General features: G+C 39.8%; 2 protein-coding genes across 9 annotated transcripts in view; one reads left to right on the forward strand and one right to left on the reverse strand.

The window, feature by feature from the left end:
• Positions 1 to 10,363, forward strand: part of LOC138975816 (small integral membrane protein 14-like) — an 11,553-nt gene extending 1,190 nt beyond the window's left edge. The window contains exons 2-5 of one of the 2 annotated variants that reach the window (XM_070348578.1): positions 2,470 to 2,552; positions 3,088 to 3,142; positions 4,047 to 4,189; positions 6,736 to 10,363. In XM_070348578.1, coding sequence (XP_070204679.1) covers positions 2,484 to 2,552; positions 3,088 to 3,142; positions 4,047 to 4,189; positions 6,736 to 6,783 — 315 coding nt within the window. In that variant the 5' untranslated portion in view covers positions 2,470 to 2,483 and the 3' untranslated portion in view covers positions 6,784 to 10,363. The remainder of the gene's footprint in view (positions 1 to 2,469; positions 2,553 to 3,087; positions 3,143 to 4,046; positions 4,190 to 6,735) is intronic. The other variant, XM_070348579.1, reaches the window with a different exon arrangement.
• LOC138975811 (septin-2-like) overlaps positions 1 to 12,416 on the reverse strand; it is a 176,260-nt gene that overhangs the window by 47,117 nt on the left and 116,727 nt on the right. The gene's annotated exons all lie outside the window — the stretch shown is intronic.

Here is a 12,416-nt window from a genome sequence, read left to right on the forward strand (position 1 = left end):
AGGCTAGGTCCAATGGCAATGCGTCAAATCAGAAAGGAATGCGTCGGAGACCGAACACCGAGGCCTGGCAACAACACTGAAGGTTTATGAACTTGCAATTAAAATTTTAATTTAGTATCACTTGAGAATGAGATGCCATATTGCCAGGCGCCTGCCTAGATCACCAGAACTGCAGGGCTCAGCCTGCTACTTAACAGTTAATGGCCTACTGGCGTAAGATTTTACTTGATCAAAGGGAATGAGTTATGTCCACATCACATACCTGCCCGATCGCCAGGTGAAAGTAAAACATTCTCCATTTTAGTGTAAAGTCTTGCCAAATTCTGGTCAAATGCTAAACAAATATCGAGTTTCAAAGTCATATAAACACTGCTTAAACTGAGTGCTTAATGTCATCCGCAGGTGCCTCCATGTTCTCGTGAGTCATAATTCAGTGACATGAAATTGAAAACGATACTCCTTACTCAGAGGCGCTGCTGGCGTTTCTTTCGCATTACAGCCGTGGTATTTCTATTTTGGGTGTTGATTCTTTAACAGCAAAAGTGTGGCAATGTCTGTCATCAGATTAAGCTGTGTTAAACATTACAAAAAGAAAAGACTGAAAATAACAAGGAGAGAAATAATATCTGAAAATGAAAGAGAAATCGACCATTTGAAGGCAAAGACTAAAGAGCAGTGACGAGTGAATGTCGATAGAGGGAAGAAGAGAAACTTAGAAAGTACTGGGTGGAGTTTGCTTGCACTGTTCTTTCTTCTGTAGTGTAATTTCCAAGAACAGAGAAAGACAATTTTAAGTAAGGTATGTGGGTTTTTTCTGGAACAACACTGTTCAAGCTGGAGAATATTATTAAGTCGCATGAAACTCCAATAACTCAAATTTGGAGTGCAACTTGCAAATAAACCAGATATTAAGTCACCACCTGGGAAAGCCTTTTATCACTGACTGCATCCCCAACAGTCATTCATGCTATCACTCATTCACTGTGCCACAGTGGGTTTTTTTATGGTATAAATTCATAATATAATTTTCTTGTAGTTACTAGCCCTGCTTCAGTGCTTGTGAACTTTTTTTTCCTTTTAATTTAATTTGACCATTTCTGTAAATAATCAGTAGTGCAGGATTTCATTTACTAGTGCGCCTCATAACATCTCAAAATGTCCCATTGGAATTGCCTTCAGTGCGTCAAAGGGCGCACTGAGATTACGTACCACTGCGCCACCCTATGCACACTTTTCACGGAAGTACAATGTTCGGAATGAGCTTGGCAAAAATGCGTGCTAAGCCGAGCAACTTGCGAGTTTGTAAAATGCAATGTGATTTGCTTTTAAAATGTAATTCATTAGTATTCAGCCAATTCTGCGAACTATCTGTGCTTGCGCGATTACCTCTGTGGAAACTGTCAACAGAAGCGATATCGATCGAAACACAGACACACACACACACACTAACCAGATACACTGGCAAATTCTCATATCATCATATGGCACTATATCGCACTATTTTGCATCTTTGGCAAAAGCATTTTCGGACCGCCTAGCCTGCTTTGTGCGTTTTGCCATCGACTATGTAATGTCCCATCAGAATTTGGTTGAGCGGGACAAATGTCCCATTGTCTTTTTCTTCCAGGCTAAACCCTGGTAGTGACATAATAATGTAATCAAATCTATAGTTTATGTATTAACATTGATTTGATATGAAATAATAAAAAACGCTGGCGCTGGACCCGAGTACTCTTCAGAATGGCTCGCTCCCCCAGTATGAAAGTTTTTGTCTTGTGCACGTGGATAAAATAAAAACAAAATTAAATTTAAAAAATTATTACAGTAAAATAAAACATTAAAACGTTCATAATAAACAATAGTAAACAAGAATTAAAAAAAAAAAATTAAATTAGACCGCTCATGCCGGGAATCGAACCCGGATCACTTTGGCCATAGTCGGACACGCTTTCCATCAAGCCATTGGCAGTGAACTCAAATGACTAGACTGCTAACGTTGCTGCTTCATAAAATTAGGTCGCGCAGTGGCACACGCACGCAAAGCACGCACGCACGCAAAGCCTGGTTGTCGCTGGCTGACTGGGCGGTTCTTTGAGCCCATGAGCGATACGCATGCTTTTCATGACGCACGCGTTCGGCTGTTCTATCAGCTCAATGGCTGGCTGTCGCTCCGAGTCCGATTGAATTCGTCCAACCGTCAAGAACTTTTGTGTTTTTTGGGGCATTTAGGTCCCAGGTAACATTATGAAGTTTTAATACGATCAATCGGACCTATTATCAAGTTAGTGTATCAACTTTTGAACGAACTGCGCCCAGTGGTTTCCCAGCAATAAGCTGTTAAGTCGAGACAGACAGACAGATACACAGACACACAATTAAAGTCTGCTGGACCCTAGTACTGCATACTCGGGGATAAAATATGTCTGTGCTAATGATTGAAAAGTCTCAAACTCTACATTTTTATTTCAGCAGATACACACAAAATGTCTGACTTCGACCCATGTGAGTGTGTATGGAACCATGAGAATGCTATGCAGCGTCTCATTAACTTGGTGAGTGGCTGAATTGTTATACATGTATCAGGAGTCAGTTAAGGCTCTTTCACACTTTGCTTAAATTGGTCATAAACGTGTTATGTAATGGAATCTCAATGCAATGCAAAGAGACTCATGAATACATATATATGTATAAAGTAAATGAGGACGTTCATATTGTGAAATGATTGTAATGTAAATTTGAATGAGGACAGATGACAACAAGAAAATGTGAAATTTCCATAAGTATTCTTCCCCACCTTGTTTACTGTGCTACTGCGAAATGGATCCTGACAAATTATTAAGTATGCGAAGAGAGGGGAAAAAAATGTTAACCTACGGTGCAAGTTGTAACTTTGTTTTCACAGTTCAAATCTTAAATGGGATCTTGTACTATCTGCCATCACAGCTTCATAATCAAATGTTAGTTTCACAGTCATTACATTTTAAAATTTAACAGCTGAGTTCTATATTTTTTTTATTATTAATATAAATCAATTATCGGTATGTTCATTTTTACTTTGGATTTTCATGAAATGCCTTTGGTTTTCAGCTGAGGAGTTCACAGTCTCAGGATGCTTGTACAGACAGTGGATGTCTCACAGATAGTGAGTGTTGTGTCTTTTAAACCATGTAGCCAGTTTGTCTTTCTTGCTGTTAGTGTTGAAGTTACTGTTAGTTGGCTTATGAACCCCTGTATATGTATGTCAGCCACTTGTGCATACATTCATTCAGAAGTCCATATATTTTCTCAGGTTCTTTCTGCCATTTGATAATTGTTATGAAGTATAATTTACATTTCCTGAGGCCCAGTCAGCCTTTGTCTATGTTAATTGTTATGAAGTGTTTATGTACAATCCATAGATTATGAATAACGCTCCTTCAGTTCAGTTTATTCTTGGGTCTTGGTATCAATTGCACAACAAACATGTTTGGCAGCAACCATAAAACATTGATTTCGCTCTGGTATACCTTGAATATTAGAACATGATATTGATATGGTTTGCATGATGTCAAATGTGGGCAGTAACAAAGAGCTGTGTATCAACTATCATGAGCACTAGCAGTGACTACATCGGCACATAAATTTTAAGCTCATTCTCTAATATCATTTTGTGTAAAGAATTCATCATGAGTACATATATATTTATAAGAAGATTTCATCGTCTGTACAAGTTGAGGCCCCCTACAAAAAAACTGAAAAAAAGGTTAAACGGCAGCTGAGTCTCTTCATGTGATCATATTCATAACTGTGAGTGTGGAGTCTTTTTAAATTCTAAACATAACTGATCTATGCCAGTACTCAGGAAGAGCAAAACAACAAACTGTATTCTGCCTTTCATACTTTCAATCTCATATCAATACCTAGCCTACCAATAGTGAACATACTCCAGATTCGATGTAAATTGTAATGGATTCATCGTCTGTTCCGGTTTGTGAAACGAACGCTCATGCAGCTGGCTATTCCTTCATCTTCTACTTCTAATTCATATGCTAATGTTCCGCGTGCAGCGCCAGGCATGAACGCGCCGGACGGTGGCTACAGCACCATGATCACCATGATGATAGGCTGGTTGGTGGTGGCCACCGCCCTCTTCCTCCTCCGTCCTCGCAGCCTGCGTGATAACGGGGACAGTAAACCTAGTCCCTCGGGGGTAGGTTCTCTTTTCAGTTTAAACACTTGTTATTTGTTTTATAGTATTATACACTTTTCTTGACAAAGGTGTCCCCCATTCCCTTCCCCATGCCAGTTTAGTAATATTGTGTTAGTTTGAGGAAGTGTCAGTAGCGTGGAATAAAATGTGAGTTTTGTTTGTAGCTTAGAATTTTTTTGTTTAAGTAGCATAGCATGTATAATATTAAGATTTAAGCATGAGAGACAAAGCGTTTAATATGTTTCTGTTCAAAGTAAACACGCAGGTTCAAATCTACAGTTTTACAATACAAGTCAGACATGGGACTGGTCCGATTTTTATCGGAATTCCGATATTTTCCTTAGCTCACAGACCATTCTTGAGATCGATGCAAATTCGTTGAGAAAAAAAGGGGGGGGGGGAGTTGGTATGAACCGTTCAGCTGAAGCTGTCTGCGTCTGAAGTCAGTGCATTCGCACCCCAGCACTCGCGTGAACCCATAGGTGGTGGTATGAACCGTTCAGCTGAAGCTGTCTGCGACTGAAGTCAGTGCATTCGCACCCCAGCACTCGCGTGAACCCATAGCAGTATCATGGGTCGCGTTTGATTGGCTGTTGATCTCCGACGATTATTGCCGAGGCTTAATTATTCACCGATGGTTGTTTTGATTGGCTCCCGATCTCCAAACACCGTAGCATCATGGCGTCTGGATTCCATATTGTTTTGTCGGCTGTGGAAGCTCTTACGATCGACGACCAAAGTGTGAAAAACAAGTGGAAAGCCAACTGGCTGTCAGAAGAAGTGACTGTCACTATCAACAAGAAAGAAAGGCGCCAGCTCATTGGCGACAGTATCGCCAAAATATCCATTCCCGGTCAGGCCGTGTGCACGTGGTGCGACAACGGCCACTGCGTGGTGAAATACGGACTTGGTGGAAAAAAGGTGTTGGTTCGTCACATTGAAAGCAAGAAGCACAGAGGGCTCTTGGAAGCACGTCTCTCTCTCTCTCTCTCTCTCTCTCTCTCTCTCTCTCTCTCTCTCTCTCTCTCTTTCCCTCCATCCTGTCTGCGCTGAGCCGATGACCCGCAGTTGCTGGTAGGCCTGAATAAGGAAAATTAACACCTCAACTCAAGGCAAAACAACCGATTTATAGATTAGATTACCTTTTTTTTGGGGGGTGGGGGGGTGGGGTGGGGGGGGGGAGAGGAGGTGCACTCTGTTCAGACATTGTAGCAGCTTTGATGAGTTATCTTGATTGCTTTTTGGCTCACGTAAGTGTAGCCTATGCGATCGTAACTTTGTCTGTCTGTGCGTGTGTATGTCTGTGGTAGAAACTTTAACATTTGAAGACGTCACATTATGGCGTAAGAGGGTTAGACGTCACGCGAAGGAAGTCTCGGTCATTGTCATTTTGAGCGAGCCGAGACTAGTTGGCAGTCGTGTCCCTGTAAGTTACAGGCTACATGCAGACAGACAGATCTAGATCTATAGTGTCTCGCTTTCTTGCACAGTGTCACCTATGCTTACTGTGTGTGTGTGTGTGTATGTGTGACGGAGTGATTGAGTTTGTGTTACTGTTTGTCGATTTCTTACGTGAGCCTTGAAGGCTTCGCCTCTTGTTTTCTACATTGTCATTATCATGTGATTACAGGCATCTGTGGATGTGAAGCAAAATGTTTTGTTTAAAATGCTAAAACATATTATTCTTGTGGTTTTTATAGCTTTTTAAAAAGGCATGATCTATTTTTTTGCTATCAGGAGAGGCCCCAAAATGGCCTTTATAATTCTAAAATTCATTTTCCGTCAAGGGGGCCTTGGCCCCCCTGAACCCCCCACCGGGGCGTTGCCCCTGGACCCCACCAGGGGCCTGAGCGGCCCCTGGACCCCGGCTTAGTTTCCTACTTTTTGAACGTTTGCTGGTCTCATGCCTGACAAGTACATTTACCATGTTCAGGGGTGTGCAAATCCACTAACCCGTGACCCGGGGGGAGTTAAAAATTGGCCGGGTTAGCTGAGGTCTTTGAGTAGCATTCCCGTGGGTTAGCTAAAAATTTCACAAACAAAACTCAAGATAGAGCTTCAGATGCCAACTCCTTACTAAAATGAATGGCCAAAATACATTTCCACTTGTTTTTCATAATGAAAACGAAGCCCAAACAGTAAGTACTGTTTCTAAGGCGCTTTTTCTGAAGTATTGATCGTGTTCGAAAATGTCGTCTGCTTCAACGATGTGAGTTACATCCCTTAGTTTAGTTTTACATTTTGACCAATGAAAAAGCGCTCCCTAATTTGTTTCGGGCCACTGAAAAACAACCATGGCGTTGTTTAGTTCGGACAGACTGGTCGTCGGCAGATGCTACCTTTCAGTGACTTATAATCCAATGTTTCTGTGTGTGAAACTTCAAAGACAAAATAAGAAATGTTGGAGTGGGTTACCTATTTTTTTCCCGGGTGAGCTGGAAATGAGATTCTACTAACCTGTGGGTGAGTTGTTTATTTTTAAATTTGCACACCCCTGATGTTGCTGTTTTCTTTTCTTTCCTTTTTACTCTTCTGTTATTTTGCAGGGAGGAGGCGCAAGTCCACCCCCACCCCCTGGACCGTCTGTTCACTGAGTGGTGTGCATGATGATGATTGGCTGATGCTTTGGATTGTGATACAACACAGACAACATAATTACACAGCATACCTCCAACCCAACCAGATGCTAATGCCTCATTTCGTCCTAATGAAGGGGGGGGGGGGGGGGGGGGGGGGGGAGATTGGCACTCCTCTGGATTTTCAGCAAAATATTTTTGCATCATTTGTTTTTTGAAGGGAAAAGGTATGTCGTTTTGGTTTGGTGTTTGAAAGGGGTTTTTATTCATCACCTAGTCACTTTCCATTTCTTTTTATCTTTGTAGGACTTAATAAAAATTGTTGTGAGGACTAATTGCCTAGGTAGGATAATACAAACACAATCATATGATTGTGTCTCAAAAAGAATGCACTTGACTTGGAAGAGTAAAAAAAAAAAATAAAAAAAAGTTGATGTTATCTTTGATTTAAAAAAAATGTTGGTGGATGGAATTTTAATTTAAAATGTCATCGGCCATTATGGAAGCCGTAGTTCTGTTTGTATCACAAGGTGTTTGTGTGGAAAAGGGTATGCTCTATATTAGTTTATTTATCTACTGTTTACCCATAGAACCTCTCTCTCTCTCTTTCAGCCTTTCTCCTTTTTTCTACTCTTCTTTTTATGCTGGTTGACAAGTTCATAAACTTATATTTGAATTATCTGGTTGATTTCACAAGTCGCAATGAATATTTTTTAATAGATCTGGTTTTGATCACAGAAAATGTGTCAACCAGTTTTTAAAGGCACAGTCCTTCCAGTGTACTGTACATGATAGTCCTCACCATGTCGGATTTTGCATGGGACAAGGCCATTTCTCCACTTGGACACATACCAAAAATCAACAGCCGAGTGGGAATTTGTAATGAGTTAATTTCTGAAAAAGCCACTTGTGGATTTTGAAAAAATCAAAAAAATCATAAAAGTTCAATTTTGGTACGAGTCCAAGTGTTTTTCGTGGTAATGACTGTGCCTTTAAGGTGTAAAAAAAAATACTGTCGGAAAGAATTACTTTGTTTACAAAGCTCGTTTCAAAATGTTAAAACATTTTTTTCAAACTTTTTTTGGTAAGAATTTTTGAAATCTGTGATATGTTGTGCTAAAAAAAGTATGGCTGTAAATACAAGTTTCTGTTTTGTGGTCTGTACATTTTTCATGTACATTGGTGGACATGGTTTTTGTTTGTAAATCATTGCAACGCCCTTTCTGGCCTATGCCTATGGTGGGTAGATTTGTATTCAGGTCTATGTTCAATGATTGTGATCACCGTAGCCAACTTACCTGCACGAAGATTTATTTTATGATTTACCTGTTGTATTGTGTGTTGGTCATTGTTCATGGTGTTGTATGGAAGTTTGTTTTTTCATGGAATGTTCTTCAGCTACTGTAAGAGGTGCCATTTGATATTTTTGTATTTGTGTACTTTTAAAGATCAGATACACCTTGTAAACAGCAAACTACAGCTGTACTATTAAATATGTTTTTAAGCACTTTTTTTTTATTGGAGTTCAATACATGTTTGAACTGAGTTGGCAGAGTGCAATCTGGCTTTCACTCAGAAAAGTTTGAAAGTCTTAACTAACTTCTTGAACATGTTATTTTCTTTTTCTTTTTTATCTATCAATAACAGTCTTTGTTTCAAAATTCAGTTGTTTCTTTCAGTAAAGTACTAAGAATTGAGACCTTTTGTATACATTTCTTCTGAAGAGAAGCGTTGCAAAGAGACTTTACTGATTGTGATTATGCTTATGAATGTGTGTACTGTATTTACTATTAAAAACAGCCAAAAAGAAGGCATAATTCAGTTTTGATTCACAATGTAGACGTCTGTCCCTTTATACATTATACATAAATTATACATAAACGCAATCAGTTGCCAGTGATAAGTTAACAGGTTGTCCAGTCTTGTCTGTTGATTCATGCGTTTTTCTAATTTAACATTTATGGGATACCCCCTGCGGGTTTGGGGAAAGAATTTTCCCGATGCTCCCCAGCATGTCGTAAGAGGCGACTAACGGATTCTATTTCTCCTTTTACCCTTGTTAAGTGTTTCTTGTATAGAATATAGTCAATGTTTGTAAAGATTTTAGTCAAGCAGTATGTAAGAAATGTTTAAGTCCTTTGTACTGGAAACTTGCATTCTCCCAGTAAGGTCATATATTGTACTACGTTGCAAGCCCCTGGAGCAATTTTTTGATTTGTGCTTTTGTGAACAAGAAACAATTAACAAGTGGCTCTATCCCATCCCCTTTCCCCGTCGCGATATAACCTTCGTGGTTGAAAACGACGTTAAACACCAAATAAAGAAAGTAAGGAAAGAATTTATGGGATATTTTCTTTTAGGTCAGACGGCACTGATTTTTCTTTGCTGTGGGCGAGGTCAGTATAATCTTAACAGACAGGGCAGACTAATACTGTGTTTATTTTGCATACCCTTGTATTATGAATGGCAAATGTTAACTGTCTTCAAGGGCCTGTAAGTATAGCACATTAATTCCCAGGTTTTAACTCCCTGCTCAAATTCCTGTACAGTATACCGATCACTTGTGGGGTGATTGTTGATAGACCCACATTTTCCCAAAGCATGATTGAACGTCCCAAATTGGTCACTGATGTAACTGAAAAATGTCAATCTTAGTTTCATCAAAGACCTACATTTCTGTGTCAGGATTCTTCAAGTTCGAAAAGGTAAGGAATATTTTGGAGCACTGAATGGTTCAAGGACAAGATTCTTGGTTGAGGAAAAAAAGGGAATTCTGTTAAACCTGTCGGAACCCTTCATGTTTCATGGGTTCTTGTCTTCATCTTTTCTTTTCTGAAGCTCTTATTTCGGAAATTTCAGAACTTGGGGGGAAAACAAAGGGGTCTGAATTTCCTGGGTCCAAAACAGGCGCTTAAGCTCTGATTGAAAAGCTGTGATACAGTTACTACAGTACTGTATTTTTTGTGTGAAAAATAGCAGGGTTCAAAAAACTGTTCCTCATAGTGTGTTTTTTATCATATTCTTGGGTCTGCCTTCACAAAATGAAAATATACAGCCTTCACAAAAATTAAAATTAAAATATTCAAAGTTTTAACATGAACACTCTTAACTAGAGTTTCATTTGCATCATGTCTGACCTGTACATGTAAATCATGAAGAGCAGCCATGATCCAGCACCTAATTGCTGACCTGCGTTTTCTTTGTCGTGTGCGGTTTGTGAGGGTCTCTCATCTGTTCCATCAGATTTTGTAAAGATATTCAATTTGGGAAGTCTTGTTCTCGTGCTTTTACCTTAGTGCTGTTTCTGTCTCTGCGGTAGTTGTTTCAAACCTGCATGCTGATTTAAAACTCTTATTTCTTAATCTGTTACACTACTTTTAATTCAGAACATCTCTTTGTCATTTTGGTGAAAGTACTACATCTGGATATTTGTGGTTCTTACATTCCAATGTCAATTCTCCCATGACTCAAATGACTTGCTAATTTTAAAGTTGCATGTTTATTCTCTTCTTGGCCAAGCTGGATTCAAGTTTAAAGATCTTTGCTTTATGACATCTGTACATAATTATACAGGCAATAAAGAGTATATCAAGAGGTTTATTGCAGCTTTTGTCTGTATTTTTTCTCATCTCTTTCTCTTCCATGTCTAGGCAGATTAGTTCAGAGGAAAAAGTATTGTGTGTGCAGAGCAAGAAAGCAGACAGAGAGAGTGTGTGTGTGTGTATGATGCACCACTGTTTCAGAGCAATTTATCTGAGTAGACATTTTTTCATTTTTTTTCATTTTCATTACTTAAAGGCACAGTACGCCTCCCGTAAACCATCACAGATACTGTCAGGCCTTTACACACAGTACAAACACCCTTTCGTTTAAACACTCACCGCTTGAAAACATCCTAGGTGCCCTACGTAAAGAGCAAGCAGTTTTCAAAGAATTAATTTTGCGGATTGTCTCATCAGACAATCACCCCCCGCGGGTTAGGGGGAGTCCCATATTGGTTGGGACGAGAAAGAATTTACCCGATGTTCCCCAGCATGTCGTAAGAGGCGACTAACGGATTCTGTTTCTCCTTTTACCCTTGTTAAGTGTTTCTTGTATAGAATATAGTCGATGTTTGTAAAGATTTTAGTCAAGCAGTATGTAAGAAATGTTAAGTCCTTTGTACTGGAAACTTGCATTCTCCCAGTAAGGTAATATATTGTACTAGGTTGCAAGCGCCTGGAGCAAATTTTTGATTAGTGTTTTTGTGAACAAGAAACAATTGACAAGTGGCTCTATCCCATCCCCTCCCCCTTTCCCCGTCGCGATATAACCTTTGTGGTTGAAAACGACGTTAAACACCAAATAAAGAAAGAAAGATCAGACAATCGGACGGCGCTAGACCTAACTTTTAAAATCTAAATAATACATTGACAGCTTGTTACACAAACATTCTTAAATCATAAAAGAATTCTTTTTTCATCAAGACAAGATCAGTACAATTCGAAGTTTGAAGAAACAAAAGCCCGGAAGCAGGGTCATGCAAGGTCGTGGTTCTCGAAGCAGACGACGGTTATGCCTATCGCCAGTTCCTCTGAACAGTCAAAAGCCATTGCTAGAGTTCGTGTGAATCGCAGCCGTTTGTTGCGTTTAGATTCAGAGGTACATAATAACGTGCTATTGCAGATAAGCTTACAGCGAGTCGCATTGAAATCACAATCTCACTACATTGTGAAAAAAAGGAAACTGGATCACACGGGTTCACGATGGCTCAGGGTTAAGATAAACCACCCAAAAATAAATTCTTTGAAAATTGCTCGCTCTTTACGGAGGGCACCTAGGATGTTCTCAAGCGGTGAGTGTTTAAATGAAAGGGTGTTTGTACTGTGTAAAAAAAGCCTGACAGTATCTGTGATGGTTTACGGGAGGCTTACTGTGCCTTTAATTGTCCCATCCCTGGGAAATTCAGTTCGCTTCCTCCCAGTGGAAAGCTAGCAGCAAAAGATTTGCCCTACCCAGGTGTATGCATGTTTAGGTGTAATCAGCCACCTGCACTTATGGCAGAATGACACAGGGGTGGAACGTGGATACCGTCTCTAGAGTCTGCACATAAAGTTGACCCGACCCGGCCCGGATTCAAACCTGCGACCCTAGGATCACAAGTCCAGTGCTCTACCCACTGAGCTACCGGGCCAGATTTACGTCAGTTTTCCAAGAGGTATTAAAACCAGATGAGCAACACACTTTTGCAGTGTGTATGAGCACTCTCAACCAAAAAGGGCAAGTTTTACTATAATCAACATCAAGCCCATGATCAGAAATTAAACTTCTACAATCTCTGGGTTAAAGGCACACGCCTGTCTGTAAAAACAATTCAGATCTGGACAGGCTTAACATGAAAACGACCCTGGTCTGTGTGACACCAAAATTGGACACCCTGACTGCTTGCTGATGATGCCTAGTTGAGATCTTTTTTTATGACAGAATTTCTTATAAAGCCGCAAGTGACGTTTTACTAAATTTTTTTTTTTTAAATTCATTTTCCAAAAATTCCTACTATGCACAGAGATCACCCAGGCTGTTTATTTTTGCTATGTGACCAAGTGGAGGGATGTTCTTAGTCCTTGTGTAAAAGTTTGGCTAGATCTGAGACTGTAAGCCACACTATTTAC

The sequence above is a fragment of the Littorina saxatilis genome, linkage group LG9, assembly GCF_037325665.1.
Source record: "Littorina saxatilis isolate snail1 linkage group LG9, US_GU_Lsax_2.0, whole genome shotgun sequence".
NCBI lineage: Eukaryota > Metazoa > Mollusca > Gastropoda > Littorinimorpha > Littorinidae > Littorina > Littorina saxatilis.